Genomic DNA, 20,241 nt, shown 5'->3' on the forward strand with positions numbered 1-20,241 from the left:
CTGGATGTCAGAAGGTGAATTCACCAATTTGTAAGTCGCTCTGGATAAGAGCGTCTGCTAAATGACTTAAATGTAAATGTAAATGTAATGAATTTTGGGGGCAGTTTCCCCGACACAGATTAAGTTTAGTCCTGGATTTTTTAATTATTTTTTAAATGTTTTAATTGTTTCTCCATTGACTGCTTTTCAGACCAGGACTAGGATTGATCTGTGTGTCTATCAAAACAAAACAACCTCGTTTTGAATGTATCCGTTGCTCGAATTACTCACATAGCTTTGTTGAAAAAGTAGCTTCTAGCGTGTGCTGCCCTCGCAGCAATGACAGGTTATACATACTCCATTCTCTTTTGTCTACATAGCCATAGCCACTGTGCAAAAAAACGGGTTGAATCAACATTGTTTCCACGTCATTTCAACAATATGATTGGATTTGCAAAAAATGTAATCAACATTATGGAATTTTTGTATAATTTTTCTCCCACTCAGCTTTTAACCTAAACCCAATTACATGGTGACATGTTTTGTTGATTTCACGTTGATTTCACGTGGATTTCACGTTGAATTCACGTTCGTTGACAACTCAACCAAATGTGAATTAGACGTTGTAATGACGTCTGTGCCCGGTAGGGAAGATAAAACATGTTTCATTAAAAAGCTCCCCTGACACACACACACACAGACACACACACACACACACACACACACACACACACACACACACACACACACACACACTCATACACACACACACACACACACACACACACACACACACACACACACACACACACACACACACACACACACACACACACACACACACACACACACACACACACACACACACACACACACACACACACACACACACACACACACACACACACACACACACACACACACACACACACACACACACACACACACACACACACACACACACACACACACACACACACACACACACACACACACACACACACACACACACACACACACACACACACACACACACACACACACACACACACACACACACACACACACACACACACACACACACACACACACACACACACACACACACACACACACACACACACACACACACACACACACACACACACACACACAGGAGAGGGGTTGTTTGTGGTGCAGATGGAACACCACACAAGGGGCTCTACAGAACAGCCTTGGGGGTAGCCATTGTTCCACCCTGCTCTGCAGTGAGAGTAGGGGTAGCAGCCACACCCCTGCCCACTACAGTGTACCAGCTGTATGTCTCGAGCTCCCACTGTGCTGGCCGATAGTGCAAGGCTCCACTCTGACAACCCCTGATAGGAAGCACCGTGTCATGCTGACAACCCCCTGCCTTAGAAGATTAATGCCTTCGGCAAAATGTTAGCCACTCCTAGTTTATTTGGTCCAAACAAAGACTGTGTAAATAGTCTTGTTCAGTATTTGGGTCATTTCACGAATGGAGTGCCTTTTGTGTCACCCGGACATTATGTGTGTACATTTTGATAAAACACTCAATTTAACAGTTGAATCACATACATCTACACTTTAACTAAAGTAAACAAAAATAAAATAGTGTGCTTTTATTAAAATAAATGATTTGTTTCCTATGAAACATGAACGTCATGTTTGTCCGAACATCTAGAAAGATTTGAACCCACTTAACCCCAAAATGTCAGCACCGTCGTAAAGCCCATGTTTTGTTGCTTTGAGAAAGGAAGTTCTGAAGATTATTATTTAATTAATGTGATGAATTTACATTTGACCCTCAGGTTTAAAGTCAACCCTGTAAAGTTCAAATATTGTTAAGATTGCATTCAATTTCCCCTCCTTGTCGCACACAAGCCCCCCCCCCCGTCACAAGGGGAATAAATCATCAACCCTGTCACTATTATAGTAATTTCTCTTTATTGAACTTCTTGAGATGGGAAAACATGTTAGTTATGAAGTTGAACATGTGCTCTTTGTGACAATGTTAAAATGAGAACAAATACATAGCTATTTTTCACAAAATTACTATAGACGAACTGCACTCTATTTGCAGAATGACCCATGCATGAATATTGAATACGTAGTATCATTTTATCTTGATATCATGTTCTGGGATTTGCATTCCTACTTTTGGAGGTATAATGTTATTTGAATAATGTTACATTAGTGTATATATGGTAACACCTTCTCCATTAGTCAGACTAATCTGTTCAGATATCAGAAAATACTTTCTTGACTTCTTAACAAAAGAGCCCACTAAGCTAATAACATCAACCTGTGACTTGTCTCATGCCCAGTGTGTCATGTATCTGTGACTGATATGGGTGGAGGGTAAGCTACAATAAATCCCTCACTGGCACCTCCTTGTGGAAATAAAACAAATAGCGTCATAAACATTGAGCAAATCTTTCATGGACTACTGAGCCTGCTGTCTTGTCTAAACTGATCATCACCAGCATTATACTTTGTTTACATACAACTACATATACAACATTCAGGGGCCTATAATAGTCTGGGAAAAACCACACAAGAATGAATCCATGTTAATTTGTAATGTTTCTTTTAAATAGCTTTTTATTTCACAACAACCAAAGCTGAAAAATATACATTAACATAACTGAATCTGCTAAATTTAAGACAAAAAAACAACATATGACATTTGAACAGACAAAAAAACACGATACAATAAAAAGAGCAAGATAGACAAATAAGAAACAAAACCAGGAACTGTATTACCATTGGTTTAGCTAATGATCCAATGGAGTGCTGCATATGGGCTCTCTCTCTTGTGATTGGGAATTGAGAAAAGCTAGGAATGTGCACTCATGCCTCAGAGGAGAGAAACTACTTCTTACGTGGTCTAGGACAATAGGTGTAGGACAACAGGTCTAGGATAAATTTAGTCTCTACACCTTTCATTGTTAAGTTCTGGTGAGCGTCAGGGAACGCTGATCTTTGGTTATTCAGAGGTTAATTTCTGACAGGGGTGGAGGTTCCTTTGACAGTCTTCTTCATGTGATGGTAGTTGGGCAGGATCTTCATGAGGAAATCTAGCTGGAGTGTCTGAGGCTGGAAGATACATGTTTGTTAGAACATTTTAAATCATCTGTCAGAGGTTACAATATTAGAAGATAAAACAATTCCTAAGCATTTAAATCATAAAATTAAAAACCTATCCCCTGATGACAATGTCAATGCCAGCACTAGCATTACAGAGAATATATGTATATATATATATATACTTTTTAAAGGACAAAATATTTTCTTGGTGTCCTTTACCACAATCACTTTCTGTACCTACACTGGCACAGCATTTAGTGATGTATTGGGCTAGCATTCTCAGTGGTATGCGAGTATGGACTTTGGCACATGGGATAAGCAGGTAGCCTAGCAGGTAAGAGCGTTGGGCCAGTAACCGAAAGGCTGCTGGTTTGAATCCGTGCCGACTAGATACAAAAATCAAGTCACTTAACCCTTAAGTGTTGCTGTAAGTACCTCTGAATAAATTACTCAAAATGTAATTGTATTGTATTTTCCTTAGCGAAGAGCTAGGTGGAATTCATGGTAGGAACAAACCTGAGGCCTTTCTGTCTGCACACGCCTCATGCAGTTAGACCCGTAGATGACTGTGTTCTCGGGAATGACCTCACACGTATTCACCTGGCAACAAGCGCCGACGATACAGCCACTGGTGAGAATGACGTTCTTCCCTAGGTCCGCTGAGACAGAGAGCGAGGGTTGTACGTCATCATACAGACTGCATCAAAAACGGCTTCCAAATGACAACAGAAGGGTTCATCATTAATGGCCTATGTATAGGCAACACATGTTTTAAAAAGCATATCCTACCTTTTGACTCGATGACATTGTTGTCACCAATTTTCAATGCTTGAGAGACTTGAGAAGTTGGTTGAGGGTTAAACATGAGAAGTTGGTTGAGGGTTAAACATGAGAAGTTGGTTGAGGGCTAAACCTTGAGAACCTGGCCGAGGGCTAAACCTTGAGAACCTGGCCGAGAGGCTAAACCTTGAGAACCTGGCCGAGGACTAAACCTTGAGAACCTGGTCGAGGACTAAACCTTGAGAACCTGGTCGAGGACTAAACCTTGAGAACCTGGTCGAGGACTAAACCTTGAGAACCTGGTCGAGGACTAAACCTTGAGAACCTGGTCGAGGACTAAACCTTGAGAACCTGGTCGAGGACTAAACCTTGAGAACCTGGTCCAGGGACTAAACCTTGAGAACCTGGTCGAGGGCTAAACCTTGAGAACCTGGTCGAGGACTAAACCTTGAGAACCTGGTCGAGGACTAAACCTTGAGAACCTGGTCGAGGACTAAACCTTGAGAACCTGGTCGAGGACTAAACCTTGAGAACCTGGTCGAGGACTAAACCTTGAGAACCTGGTCGAGGACTAAACCTTGAGAACCTGGTCGAGGACTAAACCTTGAAAACCTGGTCCAGGGCTAAAACCTTGAGAACCTGGTCGAGGGTTAAAGGTGACGAGTTGGTCGAGGGCTAAAGGTGACGAGTTGGTCGAGGGTTAAAGGTGACGAGTTGGTCGAGGGCTAAAGGTGACGAGTTGGTCGAGGGCTAAAGGTGACGAGTTGGTCGAGGGCTAAAGGTGACGAGTTGGTCGAGGGCTAAAGGTGACGAGTTGGTCGAGGGCTAAAGGTGACGAGTTGGTCGAGGGCTAAAGGTGACGAGTTGGTCGAGGGCTAAAGGTGACGAGTTGGTCGAGGGCTAAAGGTGACGAGGGCTAAAGGTGGTTGGTCGAGGGCTAAAGGTGACGAGTTGGTCGAGGGCTAAAGGTGACGAGTTGGTCGAGGGCTAAAGGTGAGTTGGTCGAGGGCTAAAGGTGACGAGTTGGTCGAGGGCTAAAGGTGACGAGTTGGTCGAGGGCTAAAAGTGACGAGTTGGTCGAGGGCTAAAAGTGACGAGTTGGTCGAGGGTTAAAGGTGAGGAGTTGGTCGAGGGCTAAAGGTGACGAGTTGGTTGAGGGCTAAAGGTGACGAATTGGTCGAGGGCTAAAGGTGACGAGTTGGTCGAGGGCTGAAGGTGACGAGTTGGTCGAGGGTTGAAGGTGACGAGTTGGTCGAGAGTTAAACGTGACGAGTTGGTCGAGGGTTAAACGTGACGAGTTGGTTGAAGGTGAGGAGTTGGTTGAGGGTTAAAGGCGACGAGTTGGTCGAGGGTTAAAGGTGAGGAGTTGGTCGAGGGCTAAAGGTGACGAGTTGGTCGAGGGCTAAAGGTGACGAGTTGGTCGAGGGTTGAAGGTGAGGAGTTGGTCGAGGGTTGAAGGTGAGGAGTTGGTCGAGGGTTAAAGGTGACGAGTTGGTCGAGGGTTAAAGGTGACGAGTTGGTCGAGGGTTGAAGGTGACGAGTTGGTCGAGGGTTGAAGGTGACGAGTTGGTCGAGGGTTGAAGGTGACGAGTTGGTCGAGGGTTGAAGGTGACGAGTTGGTCGAGGGTTAAAGGTGAGGATTTGGTCGAGGGTTAAAGGTGAGGATTTGGTCGAGGGTTAAAGGTGAGGATTTGGTCGAGGGTTAAAGGTGAGGATTTGGTCGAGGGTTAAAGGTGAGGAGTTGGTCGAGGGTTAAAGGTGAGGAGTTGGTCGAGGGTTAAAGGTGATGATTGTTAAGACAGTTTCTTCAACTGCTCCAAAAACAATTGGGAGATAACACAAAACAAACATGTCATTACAATACTTTGTTATTACTCCTCTTGATAGACATTAGTTAAACTAGTCTTTAGGCGATGCCCCTCATTAAAAAAGCAATAACATCACACTAGTTTTCTTGAGCAAATGGTCCACAACAACCGGTCATTGTGATTACGCGCAGTAGAAGGATACCACAACCGACTTCAAACACATTGTTGATTCCAATCGTCATGGTCTTGGGTTCAACTCCTTCAGTGTCAGGCATAATATTTTCTGGATAACTAAAGATCGTAGGGCAAAATGTAGAGAAACAAAAAGAGCGTGTTAAAATTGATTGTGGATGTACTGGATACACAGCTAACTGCAGTAGAGACCTACCTGTTAATGATGAGAGCCTGTTCCTCAATCAGGTTGCCTTCTCCAATGACAATAGGGCCTGCCTCAGCTATAATACGTGCTTTGGGGTGGACCACTGTTCTTGGACCTGCCGGAAGGAATAGACGATTGATACATCTATAATGCTACACAGCATGCTTATTTTTATTTGGAGGAAAATGGATAAAACACTAAAAGATACTTGATGGCAAAAAATAAATAAAAATATGGAGTATATATAAAGTCTTACCAATGGTCACATCTCCTCTAATTTCACTCTCTACACACACAACTGCTCCAGCTGCAATGTTGGCACTGCAAGAGTTGGCAGAAAATACATGAAATTGTGACGGTAGCGAGTCATTGGCTTGCCTGACTACTCCAACTGAATTCTTCCGCTACTCCATCGTTTGCTACATACTTCAGTCTGAGATTGCCGTCGTTGAAGTCGTTTGTGGTGATGTCAAAATAAGGGGTGTGTACAAAAAAAAGTAACCAGCGATTGGATCATCTCTAACCAATCAAAGCCAATGAGGATATTTCAAAACGCCGCATTACCCACATGTTCTGCGATGGGGGTCCCAGAAAAAAAAAACAATAAGACATCTAGAGTGGATTTCCATTCTAGAAATCGTCAGGGAGGTACTCAGATCCAGAATCAATGGTTGAGTTTGATTTGCATGGCCCGGTGCCCCGGATGGGTGGCAATTTTACTTAAGGACCAATAGAATGGTCCAAAATGTCCAAACTCCGCCCACCTGGGGCACCGGGACATGCAAAACAAACTCCACCAATGCTGAGAGAAACTAACATCCGTGGCCGTAGCAAGGAGTTTGGGTAGCCAGGCAAAGTCATGGCATTGTTACTCGGACGTATCTCCAAGATCGCAATGATTTAGCCTTCTAATTTGATGAGCTAACATTACTGTAGCTAGCAAAACAACAATGGCAAGCAGCCGACTAACTTAGCTAGCTAACTAACATAACCGTTTTAACATCAGGGGCCTCATTTGTAACCGTTGCTTAAATGTCACACAAGATTTCTGCTTGCGCCATATCGGAAGATATTGAGATTTCTAAACTTGGCAAACGCGATACATACGCATGTCTCCCGTTATAGAAATCAGACCTGTCGTAAAACTGCCTGGAAAACGCCATCCATTCACCTTTTATGGTGACAATAATGCCCTTGATTTGTATAATTTTGAACAATTGGCATTAGGCCACAGCATGCAAAAGATTAATTGTTGTTTAATATTTTGTTTATCAATAGATTATTGAGTTTATATGTCCTACCTTTGTACAGGCTCTGGGAATGAATGGGCAATGTTGTCGCGCTCCTATCGCACAGCAATACTGTAGACTAACCATAAGGTCAAATATTTAGCATCAACTACCAGTCCACTGTCTTGGCAGAATGTTTAAATATTTAGCAGTAATTTATGGTGGATATGGAAAAAGACTTGTCCATTTCTGAAGGAGAAAACAATGGAAAATGGTTGTGGACATGTCAGAAGAACATTTGAATTCAACAATGTTTCCTTCAACTTTTCCCCCAACCTAAATATGATATGAAATAAATGCAATTACAGTACTTACAGTAGCATACATAGGCCTGGGTAAAAGTTCTGTGGTTAAATTAGACTGTATGCCGGTATTATTATAAACCGTGCTGCAAAACTTGAAATACATATACACTAAGCTATCTATTTACTAGTCTATTAGGTCAAATTAAACAAGAGATGCACATGTTTATTTGTTGTATAGGCTCCTTGGGGAATATGAACCCATTACAGCCAGGAAAGGTGAGCTATATATTCTGCAATAGAGCCCCACAGCAGAGGTGTCATAATACCCATCAAACCTAGCAGTCAAACAGGGAAATGGTTTTTCCACAATACATTTTTTTCCCCATTGGGGATTTTAGAAACACTTCAAATAAGGGTTTTGTTTAACGTAGGCTTACTTTGGTGTGACGTTTTGATAACCATCTCTTGGACAAGGTGACTTTGGCTCTATTTAGTCTCAGATTCAAAATGGCTAATTAGCATCATCTCTAGCTGGAACCTTCACTAACAGTTATTGTGTCAATTTTACAAGAAGGTTCACAGAATTTCCCATTTAAAGAAATGTTGCCAAATTATTCATTACTACATTTAGCTAACATTTGATAGTTAATCCAGAAATTCTTACCTTTGCATCGGTTCGGCAGTCTCGACCAGGTCATCATGGCATTTGTAGTTCGTTATGATAGCCACATGAGCATTACATTTTTGGGTGGTAAATACAGGTGAATATATTGATAAAAGTCAACTTGTCCTACAGAGATTTACACAGCTATAAAAACATCATGCCAAGGTAAGCCTACACGAAACACAGCCCTTACTTTAAGTATTTCTAAAAATCCCCTATGGATTTTTTTAATGGTGGAAAGACAATTGGAACCATGTCCATGTTTGACCGCTAGGTTTTATGGGTACTATGACTCTTACTGTGGTACTCTAGAGTTATGAATATAAAATAAATAGGAAAACGATTCCTGTCTATTTTAGATTCTAAAAATAAACACCTTTAACATTAACGACAAATGGCTGCAATCGTGTTAATATGTTTTCTGTTTTTTTGTTGACTAAGCTTTTCATCAAAATACTTATTTGCCAGTTTTCAATACAACATTTCAACAACTAGCAGATGTTTATACAGCATGGTCTAAGGTTTGCGGTGATGTGAGCACATTCTCACGTCAAGTTCCATTTTTTACATTTTTTATAAAGACCAACTTTTGCACGAAAAACTGGTGCGTACACATTTTGGGGTATATTTTATATGTACGAATTATAAACGAGGCTCCAGCTGACCGTCTGTTGTTAGTCATTAAAGATACATTACATTAAATCTGTCAATTACATTTGCTAAGCAACAAGATAACAACACGTCACTTAAGACCAGAGACGTTGTCCATCTCTGGTAAAGGACACAACTGAATATATTCTATCATCTTTGATATTACTGAGGCACGGCACTGGTTAGCTAGCTAGCTAAATGGCTAACAACATTACTGGGTGTTGCCTCTATGCTAGCTAGCATAGCCAGCCAGAAAATACATTGACATATTATAGCTGCATTGTAACAACATTGTTCCAGAAAATGTGCTTATTAATATAACCTTGTGACTAAATTTGTACAAACATTACCTTTTCTGTGGCATCTGTTTAGTGTTGGGGTCTGCCATCCTGACAGAGAAGAAGATACTATCGACAGTTGATTATGATTCTTGGAGGGGGGGGGGGGGGAGGACAGTGGTTGATTGTTGATGTCTGGATACCGCAATTCTACCTCTCTACTGCACTCTGCTGTAATTATTTTGGTGGTGCGATTCAGTCACACCAAGATTTCTATTGGTTCCAGCTTTATCAGAGAGGAATACCACATTTTTTGGGCTTATTTACTGTAATCACCGAGTTTTTAGACTTGCTGCAGTCTGCAGAACAACTGCAAAACAGTCTAACTAAATATATTCCATATAAGAGAACCAATGATCCAGTCTAGGCCTACATCATCACCCAGTGATCAAAACACCAAAGATCAATACATTAACAGGGCACATGCCAAGGGAACCTGACCTCCAGGGGGCCCACATTGATTTTGTTAGTTCATTGTCACTCAGATATCATATGCAGTGCATTCGAAAAGTATTCAGTACCCCTTGACTTTTTCCCCATTGTGTTACATTACAGATTTATTCTAGAATGGATTAAATGAAATATTTTCCTCATCAACCTACACACAATACCCCATAAAGACCAAGCAAAAACTGTTTATCTGAAATGTTTTGCAAATGTATATAAAAAAAACCTGATACCTTATTTACATAAGTATTCAGACCCTTTGCTATGAGATTATGAAATTGAGCTCAGGTGCATCCTGTTTCCATTGCTCATCCTTAAAAAGTTTCTACAACTTGATTGGAGTCCACCTGTGCTAAATGCAATTGATTGCACATGATTTGGAAAGACACACATGTCTATATAAGGTCCCACAGTTGACAGTGCATGTCAGAGCAAAACCAAGCCATGAGGTCGAAGGAATTGTTTGTAAAGCGCCGATACAGGATTGTGTCGAACTGGGGAAGGCTACCAACATTCTACACTAGGAGACTAGATTAACTAGGAGACTAGTGTAGAATTGTGGGAAATGAACTTCCAAGCTTACATTTTTCTCTCCACCGTCAAGATAGGAATGTTTGGTGTTTAGTTTTTTTATTTTCTGTATAAGGGAGTAGTTTTATTTTTTAAGTATAAAGGGGTGGGGTTTCTTTTAAGTATAAGGGGGTGGGTGGTGTAGGTAGTGGAATAGCTGTCTATCTCCTGATTCCTCCTCTCTCTTCCTCCCTCCATCCTACTTATTCCTCCCAGCTCGGTCATGTGGCTGTCACACTGAGGAATCTGAGAACGGAAGAAACAGTCAAATAATTGATGCAGTTACAGTACATACTCTGAGGTGATTTGTGTATCCAAACACCAGTGCTAAAGGAGGTCCATTCAATCTCAACTGTCTCATGCGAATGCTAGAAGAGTAGCATCTCTGGCTATGTATGCCAGCTAAATTCTCTAACATTAGCTGGCATACATAGCCAGAGATGCTACTCTTTAGCATTCGTATGAGACAGTTGAGTTTGAATGGACCTCCTTTAGCACCAGTATTCTCATTCTATTCTTATACCCCTGTGTTGGCTGTACAAACCAGTGTAGATCTCATGGGACCTTAGAATAACTGTCAAGGTATACAGAAAAATCTGAATGATTAGTGTCTCTTAAAACCTCTTAAGGATCTGACCTTTTTTTAGATTTTTGCCAAAAATGACATACCCAAATCTAACTGCCTGTAGCTCAGGACTTGAAGCAAGGATATGCATATTCTTGATACTATTTGAAAGGAAACACTTTGAAGTTTGTGGAAATGTGAAACTAATGTAGGAGAATATAACACTTTAGATCTAGTAAAAGATAATACAAAGAAAAAAATGTGTTTTTTTCTTCCATCATCTTTGAAATGCCAGAAAAAGGCCACCATGTATTATTCCAGTTTAGGCATAATTTTGATTTTGCCGACTAGTTAGCAGCAATGTATGTGCAACGTTTTAGACTGATCCAATGAAACATTGCATTTCTGTTCAAAATGTTGTATCAAGACTGCCCAAATGTGCCTAATTTGTTTATTAACACATTTTCAAGTCATAACTAGGACTTTGTAAACTGGACAGTGCAGTTAGGTTAACAAGAATTGAAGCTTTCTGCCCATATCAGATATGTCTATGTCCTGGGAGAGGTTCTTGTTACTTACACCCTCATGCTAATCACATTAGCGCACGTTAGCTCAACCGTCCCTTGGGGGAGGGGGGGCACCAATCCCGTAGAGGTTAATTAATGTGAAGTGTCTTTAGCTTTCTTTTTAACATGTAATATTTGACAACTTCAACCTCTCCTTATATCAACCTTCAGCTGTAGCCTTGTCCACGTGTTTCTTTCTCTCCTTAATTGTATCCCTCACTCCTTCCAGCTCTCTCTTGATGATCTCCCTCTTCCATCACATCTCCTTGATAACCCTCCCCATGAAGAAGAAGAATACTTTATTGATCTAATAGTCCACAACAATATGTCTTACGCTTTTTTAAATCACTTCCTGACACACACACACACAGATTTTTTCCAGTTGGTCATAGGATTCAAACTGAACATCACGTGATGATCTCCATCTTCCACCTCTTCTTCTAATCTGCCCTTCCCTCACCCTCTTCACCTCCTCCTACCTTATCTGACTCAACTCTTCTTTCTCTTCACCATCTTCTTAACGTTGACCTCTCACTCTATCATCTTCTCCTTAGCACTTAGCATGAATTGACTTACTACACACACAGAGACACAGGTTGTACATATCATTTTCACAGGTTGTACATATCATTTTCACAGGTTGTACATATTATTTTCACAGGTTGTACATATTATTTTCACAGGTTGTACATATCATTTTCACAGGTTGTACATATTATTTTCACAGGTTGTACATATCATTTTCACAGGTTGTACATATCATTTTCACAGGTTGTACATATCATTTTCACAGGTTGTACATATTATTTTCACAGGTTGTACATATCATTTTCACAGGTTGTACATATCATTTTCACAGGTTGTACATATCATTTTCACAGGTTGTACATATTATTTTCACAGGTTGTTCATCCAGGGGTGGCCAACCTTTTATGCATAAGGCTGGTGTGGTTGCAAGCTCTTGTTCGACCCAATCAGCAACACGCCTGATTCATCTACTAATGTTGATTAGTAACACTGAAACTGGGTGCTATGGAGAAACCGACTGCACGCGCGGGTACGCGCACACAGCACACAAAGCGCGCGCCGAGCAATTTTCGTTATGGACAGATTTTTTTACGCACACTCGTGTCACGCAAGCACCTGTCTTTCTTGAGATGGTAGGCTACGGAGTGCGGATAGATAAGCTACCATGCAAGTGGACTATGCATTTTTTTGTGGGAAATCTTTTTATGATGAACAGGAGTTTAGGGTGGATTTGCGTCGCCTACTGAAAAAAAAATTCCGACTGGCCTCTCAACTCCACAATCTTTGGATGAGAAGATGTTCAGAATCTGATAGATTTACCAGATAGGTATGACAGCAAGACTACAATTTAAAAAAAATGCGCCTTTGAGTTTTTTTCTTTCGAGGCATCTAATGTTATATTGATAATGCAAGCAAGCATGCTTTTATATCTGTTCTGAGTTATTTATCAGGCTACATTGAGTGGAAAAATTCTCATGAATTTTCAAGAGTCATTCGGTTTTACTTTTTCATCAGTGTGGTATAGGCTAGCCTAATGAGACTGAAGTGCAACTGGCCCCAAGATATAGATAGGTCTGAGTACTGCGCAATGAACTAACCATTCAAGTTGTCCAAATTGCTTTATTTACGTTTTGTAAAGATATGGATGAGTCAACGTCATTGGATATCGAGGCCCTGAAGGTAAGATATGTCAAAGTAAATGCAAATTGATAGCCTTTACTTTTAATTCATACCTGTTGTCTGATCTTGAAGAATTCACTTTCAAAATAGAAATGCCATGCATCAGCACATTCAACCTGGCAATACATGAGCACGTTTACAAAACGTATTCATTCCGCAAGTCTTTTTTTTTTAGCATACTCAAAGTTTTTGCAAGTTACGTGTTCACTGATAATATAGGCTTAGTGTACTCATATTGAAGCTATCTATATATGATACGTGTGTTGTTATTCTATGTACTGGCACTTATGCAACAGGCAAGTGAGAACATTCATTGGAGAGATACACTTGCATCTGCCATGTCTTTGATCTCACGGCTTAGCAGTGAACATAATAGTCTTTCTCCTCGTTCGCCAAGACAACCTTCGCAAAAGGTGTTCAATTTAATTGAGGATATTATGATTCTTGAAGAATATTCCTTATTGGTTTTGGTTTGTGCAACTCTTACCCAATTATGAATCATATTCCAAACTATATGGTTGTAGTTCTTCTAATGTTTAAAGGGGAATGGAAACACTACCCAGCTAACACAGTGGATCCGGCTCAGAGTCGGGGCACTCGGCTGAGAGTCAGACTCGGCTGACGTCTGGGGCCCGGTCTGGGCCGCCTTCGGCAGTATTACTTATGGCTAGGATGCGGGGAATGAGCTCGGGATGATTCCGGTGTGAGTTATCCGGCCCAAATGTATTACTTGGGGCTCTGGCCGATTGGGGCTACTCTCCGACAGATGATTACACGGGCTGCTTTATATAATTAACATTTAATTATTTATACAAAAAACAGTGTCTTAATACCAAAACCAATGCCCCCCCCCCCCAAACAACTGATAGAGAAAAACGAACAAAAAAATGTAGTCTTCCTTATTTTGTATGTATGAAACATCTGAAATCAGAATTGTAATACCCTTTCCTGTGAATGAGTTCTATGCACACTTTCTTATCTAGATATAGTGTATTAATCACACATTTGCACCAAAACACAATACAAATGGCATTGTGTCTTACAATGTACACACAATACCTCATAATGACAAAGCCAAAACAGGTTTTTAGAAATGTTTGCAAATGTAAAAAAAATAAAAAAATATAATAATCCTTATTTACATAAGTATTCAGACCCTTTGCTATGAGACTCTAAATTGAGCTCAGGTGCATCCGGTTTCCATTGATCATCCATTGATGTTTCTACAACTTGATTGGAGTCCACCTGTGGTAAATTCAATTGATTGGACATGATTTGGAAAGGCACACACCTGCCTATCTAAGATCCCACAGTTGACATTGCATGTCAGAGCAAAAACCAAGCCATGAGGTCGAAGGAATTGTCTATAGAGCTCCGAGACAGGATTGTGTCGAAGCACAGATCTGGGGAAGGCTACCAAAAAATGTCTGCAGCATTGAAAGTCCCCAAGAACACTGTGGCCTCCATCATTCTCCCGAGTGGCACTGCATCTCAGTGCTAGAGGCGTCACTCCAGACACCCTGGTTTGAATTCTCAAATACCGTTTTTGCTTTGTCATTATGGGTTATTGTGTGTAGATTGTTGAGGAAAAAAAAACAATTTAATACATTTTAGACTAATTCTGTAACCTACCAATTATTTTTTGGAACTCGGTCGAAGTCTAAACTTACTATTGACAGTAAGAATAGTAGAATACACCAGGTGCAATTTCGGAATGTGTTTGTGCAGCAGTCACCGACACTCAGTCATGAATGTGCAGCACAGTTTATAACATGAATGTGCAGCACAGTTTATAACATGAATGTGCAGCACAGTTTATAACATGAATGTGCAGCACAGTTTATAACATGAATGTGCAGCACAGTTTATAACATGAATGTGCAGCACAGTTTATAACATGAATGTGCAGCACAGTTTATAACATGAATGTGCAGCACAGTTTATAGCATGAATGTGCAGCACAGTTTATAGCATGAATGTGCAGCACAGTTTATAACATGAATGTGCAGCACAGTTTATAGCATGAATGTGCAGCACAGTTTATAACATGAATGTGCAGCACAGTTTATAACATGAATGTGCAGCACAGTTTATAACATGACTGTGCAGCACAGTTTATAACATGAATGTGCAGCACAGTTTATAACATGAATGTGCACCACCTATTTTTCTTATTTATTAGTCTTTAAACTACTACTAACAATCACCCACATTAGAAAAATATTGAATTTCTAACTTCACATTTCCCTAGTATAGGCTAATTATCGTAATGAACGATATCAGCAAAATGCCTGAGATTGTAACGCTTGTCTTCGTCCTCCTCTGACGAGGAGTAAGACATGTCAGACCAATGCGCAGAGTGGTAAATGTCCATCCTTTTAATAAACTGAACTGAACACTAAATACAAAGTAACGAAAGAGAACAAACGAAACAGCTCCGTCTAGGTGCAACACACACAGAACAGAAAATAAACACCCACGAAGCACAAGTGGGAAAAGGCTACCTAAGTATGATTCTCAATCAGAGACAACTAAAGACACCTGCCTCTGATTAAGAACCATACCAGGCCAAACGCAAAACACAACATAGCAAAAACATAGACAACCCACCCAACTCACGCCCTGACCAAACTTAAAACAAAGACATAACAAAAGAACTAAGGTCGGAACGTAACAGCGATAAGTGTTTGGTATGGTCGGGGTCTATAATTTTTGGGTTGTCATCCCAATTCTAATAATGAATCTCGAAGAAACACACAAGTAATTAATTGGTTATTAATTAATTGGTTACAGTTTTACCATGTACTTTCTAAGTAAATAACTAGCCATTTCTGTACCGGAGCATGAAGTGCTTCCAATCTTTTTCTTTGCCCCAGCTCCGGAAGGAGCTCGGCAGATGCAGGTATTTGTTCCAAGCCAGCACTAGCACATCACATTTGTGTTTTGGCACTAGATGGGAACCAAAGCTTGCACACTATCTGGTAATCCATGACCAGGAGTGAAGACCTAGGGCAACAGAGTAAATATGACAAATTATAAAAAATAAAAAAAGTTTTACCAGTCCTGTGGTTCATAGACAGTCTACCCACAGTAACTGCATTGTTACTGGAGATATATAGTTGTTTTACGGACAATTTCCTGTCTGGAATTATGATGTAAACGTGACACTTCCTCTCTGATCGTTTGATAAATGCAAATGTGTCCTCCATGGGGCGACATTCTAAATGGAGCTCCATGAGGATTTGCAGGGGAATAGCATGGAAAAGCCAGTGTACTGTGGATGAGAGTCTGACTGTTTACATCAGCACTTTGTCGTTTCTTTCGATTTTCACTTCCGTAAAAGCCTGAGAGGGGAAACAAATGAATCTCTTAACCTCCTCAACAACATCTACGCTGGCTGTCTGTGTGCTGTTGTTGCCAAATTCCACAAAGTTCCTAATTAAAGCACCTGTTATTAAAACAGCTAAAGGGACGATGTTGTGGGCTTTAACTCACCAGCCTATCACAAAGTGACAATTTGAATCTGAAAATAATTAAGCAAATGAAAAACACTTTATTTGAGCTGTTGATCATTTACACTGTTATAACAGTTCCTAGCACTAGCAGTGAACTTATTGAACTTATTATTGCTAAGTTCCTAGCACTAGCAGTGAACTTATTGAACTTGTTATTGCTAAGTTCCTAGCACTAGCAGTGAACTTATTGGAGTGCTTTCTCTTTAAAAAAAATAAGCTGGTAAAAGTGCTGTAAACAGGAAATGGACAGCCGTCTGTAGACAGGAAATAGACAGCCGTCTGTAGACAGGAAATGGACAGCCGCCTCTATGTAGACAAGAAAATGACAGCCATCTGTAGACAGGAAATGAACAGCCATCTCTAGAAAGGGAAAGGACAGCCATCTGTAGACAGGAAATGGACAGCCATGTGTAGACAGGAAATGGACAGCCCCCTGTAGAAAGCTACAGTTCCAGGAAATGGACAGCCATCCGTAGAAAGGGAAAGGACAGCCGTCTGTAACTTATTGAACAGCCATCCGTAGAAAGGGAAAGGACAGCCGTCTGTAAACAGGAAATGGACAGCCATCTGTAGACAGGAAATGGACAGCCATCTGTAGACAGGAAATGGACAGCCATCTGTAGAAATGGAAAGGACAGCCGTCTGTAGACAGGAAATGGACAGCCGTCTGTAGACAGGAAATGGACAGCCATCTGTAGACAGGAAATGGACAGCCATCTGTAGAAATGGAAAGGACAGCCGTCTGTAGACAGGAAATGGACAGCCGTCTGTAAACAGGAAATGGACAGCCGTCTGTAAACAGGAAATGGACAGCCGTCTGTAGACAGGAAATGGACAGCCGTCTGTAAACAGGAAATGGACAGCCATCTGTAGACAGGAAATGGACAGCCATCTGTAAACAGGAAATGGACAGCCGTCTGTAGACAGGAAATGGACAGCCGTCTGTAGACAGGAAATGGACAGCCGTCTGTAAACAGGAAATGGACAGCCGTCTGTAAACAGGAAATGGACAGCAGGAAATGGACAGCCGTCTGTAAACAGGAAATGGACAGCCATCTGTAGACAGGAAATGGACAGCCATCTGTAGACAGGAAATGGACAGCCATCTGTAGAAAGGGAAAGGACAGCCGTCTGTAAACAGGAAATGGACAGCCATCTGTAGACAGGAAATGGACAGCCATCTGTAGAAATGGAAAGGACAGCCGTCTGTAGACAGGAAATGGACAGCCGTCTGTAAACAGGAAATGGACAGCCGTCTGTAACAGGAAATGGACAGCCGTCTGTAAACAGGAAATGGACAGCCATCTGTAGACAGGAAATGGACAGCCATCTGTAGAAAGGAAATGGACAGCCATATGTAGACAGGAAATGGACAGCAATCTGTAGACAGGAAATGGACAGCCGTCTGTAAACAGGAAATGGACAGCCGTCTGTAAACAGGAAATGGACAGCCGTCTGTAAACAGGAAATGGACAGCCGTCTGTAGACAGGAAATGGACAGCCGTCTGTAAACAGGAAATGGATAGCCGTCTGTAAACAGGAAATGGACAGCCATCTGTAGAAAGGAAAAGGACAGCCGTCTGTAAACAGGAAAAGGACAGCCGTCAGTAAACAGGAAATGGACAGCCAGCGTAGCCGTGTAGCCGTCTGTAAACAGGAAATGGACAGCCGTCTGTAAACAGGAAATGGACAGCCGTCTGTAAACAGGAAATGGACAGCCGTCTGTAAACAGGAAATGGACAGCCGTCTGTAAACAGGAAATGGACAGCCGTCTGTAAACAGGAAATGGACAGCCGTCTGTAGACAGGAAATGGACAGCCCCCTGTAGACAAGGAAAGGGCACAGAGAACAAAAAGTCGCAGTTCAAAGCGGCAATATCTCACTTTATTGTCTATTTCAACTGTGATAGAGCCAACAAAATTGGGCTTCACATTACGAGAGTTTGGGACTATAAGGTTCTATCTGCATTTTTGTAAATATTGAGTTACTGACATACCCTTGTTCTGTTCAATGTTCTCTACCTATATAGTATTCTGAATAGCCCAATTCATGTTGTTAAATTGAAAAGAATACAAGATTAAAATCACTGACGCCATTCAAACCAATAAGGGTTTGGAACTTTAAAGCCAGTTATCTCAGAATCCTCTTCTTGCAGATAAAACTTAATAAGGCCAAACTCTGGATTAGTCCGTCCACTACTGAGAACAGCTGGATTAGTCAATCCACTACTGAGAACAGCTGGATTAGTCAATCCACTATCGAGAACAGTTGAATTAGTCAATCCACTATCGAGAACAGTTGAATTAGTCAATCCACTATCGAGAACAGTTGAATTAGCCAATCCACTATCGAGAACAGCTGGATTAGCCAATCCACTATTGAGAACAGCTGGATTAGCCAATCCACTATTGAGAACAGCTGGATTAGCCAATCCACTATTGAGAACAGCTGGATTAGCCAATCCACTATTGAGAACAGCTGGATTAGCCAATCCACTATTGAGAACAGCAGCTGAGATTAGCCAATCCACTATTGAGAACAGCTGGATTAGCCAATCCACTATTGAGAACAGCTGGATTAGCCAATCCACTATTGAGAACAGCTGGATTAGCCAATCCACTATTGAGAACAGCTGGATTAGCCAATCCACTATTGAGAACAGCTGGATTAGCCAATCCACTATTGAGAACAGCTGGATTAGCCAATCCACTATTGAGAACAGCTGGATTAGCCAATCCACTATTGAGAACAGCTGGATTAGCCAATCCACTATTGAGAACAGCTGGATTAGCCAATCCACTATTGAGAACAGCTGGATTAGTCAATCCACTATTGAGAACAGCAAGAACCACAGGGGTGTAAACTCTTTGATTACTACATCAATACTGGCCCTGATGGAGGGGAATGTCTTCATCAATAGCTTGATTTACAGACATTACATTCTTTTCAAGACCAATGTATACAATCATATATATCTATCTATTATGCCTGGGAATACATGGGAACAGATGTATAACATTTTAATCACTTGGAGCTGATTTCCTGGCGTCCATATTGTTTCATTCAATTGAATAACTGTTGCCTTTTGCTGAAATAACTTGGGCAGTCATAGATTTAGGACCAGTCCAAGTCAACATTTTGGGGTATTGCTTTTTTTTTTACATCTAACTACTGCTGTTATTGTGTCTCTCCACTTTCCCATTGCTGCCTTCGTGGTTGGTTACATGCAGGACAGAAGAAAGTAGTGGGAGAGACTCAAGTCATTAGTGCTTCTTCTATGTTTTCTTACCTCTGGCGGAGGAGGTGTAGTGGGACGCCCGTGGCATCATGGAGAGAGAGAGAGCATGCAGGAGATGGATTGAGACACCCGCGGCATCACAGAGAGAGAGAGAGCATGCAGGAAGCGATTCTGCTGATTAATATCAGCAGGCACTAATAGCGTCAACATTTTCTTTCATTGAATGTTTCTCGGCTGCGTTTTGCTGCCTTTGCAGCACGTCGCCGTTTGATTCAAAACAGTGTGTACCCTATCACTCTCACCGCTAATTGGTGGAGATGAGCTGTGCCGACGGAGGTAGAATGACTGCTGGGTAATTGCTAGCTTGGTTCGCTTGGCTGCAATGTATGTTCTCAATGCTGGGAGGGCAC

At 41.3% G+C, this 20,241-nt stretch overlaps 1 protein-coding gene across 1 annotated transcript; it reads right to left on the reverse strand.

Moving 5' to 3' along the window:
- Positions 1-2,556: 2,556 nt before the first annotated feature.
- dctn6 (dynactin subunit 6) lies at positions 2,557-9,321 on the reverse strand. The gene is made up of 7 exons (XM_064940825.1): positions 9,236-9,321; positions 6,293-6,357; positions 6,046-6,151; positions 5,860-5,948; positions 3,859-3,906; positions 3,586-3,728; positions 2,557-3,078 (listed from the first exon to the last, which is right to left on the reverse strand). The coding sequence occupies exons 1-7, from the start codon at positions 9,271-9,273 to the stop codon at positions 2,980-2,982; spliced, it is 588 nt and encodes a 195-aa protein (XP_064796897.1). The 5' UTR covers positions 9,274-9,321; the 3' UTR covers positions 2,557-2,979.
- Positions 9,322-20,241: the final 10,920 nt, after the last annotated feature.

Source organism: Oncorhynchus masou, chromosome 27, assembly GCF_036934945.1.
Source record: "Oncorhynchus masou masou isolate Uvic2021 chromosome 27, UVic_Omas_1.1, whole genome shotgun sequence".
NCBI classification, from domain to species: domain Eukaryota; kingdom Metazoa; phylum Chordata; class Actinopteri; order Salmoniformes; family Salmonidae; genus Oncorhynchus; species Oncorhynchus masou.

Coding starts and splice junctions, on each gene's coding strand:
- dctn6 (XM_064940825.1), bottom strand. CDS start 9,273: ATGGCAGACCCCAACACTAAACAGATGCCACAGAAAAG. Junction 6,358..9,235: donor AAACAGATGCCACAGAAAAG/GTAATGTTTGTA, acceptor CAACTCTTGCAG/TGCCAACATTGCAGCTGGAG. Junction 3,729..3,858: donor CAATGTCATCGAGTCAAAAG/GTAGGATATGCT, acceptor TCTCTGTCTCAG/CGGACCTAGGGAAGAACGTC.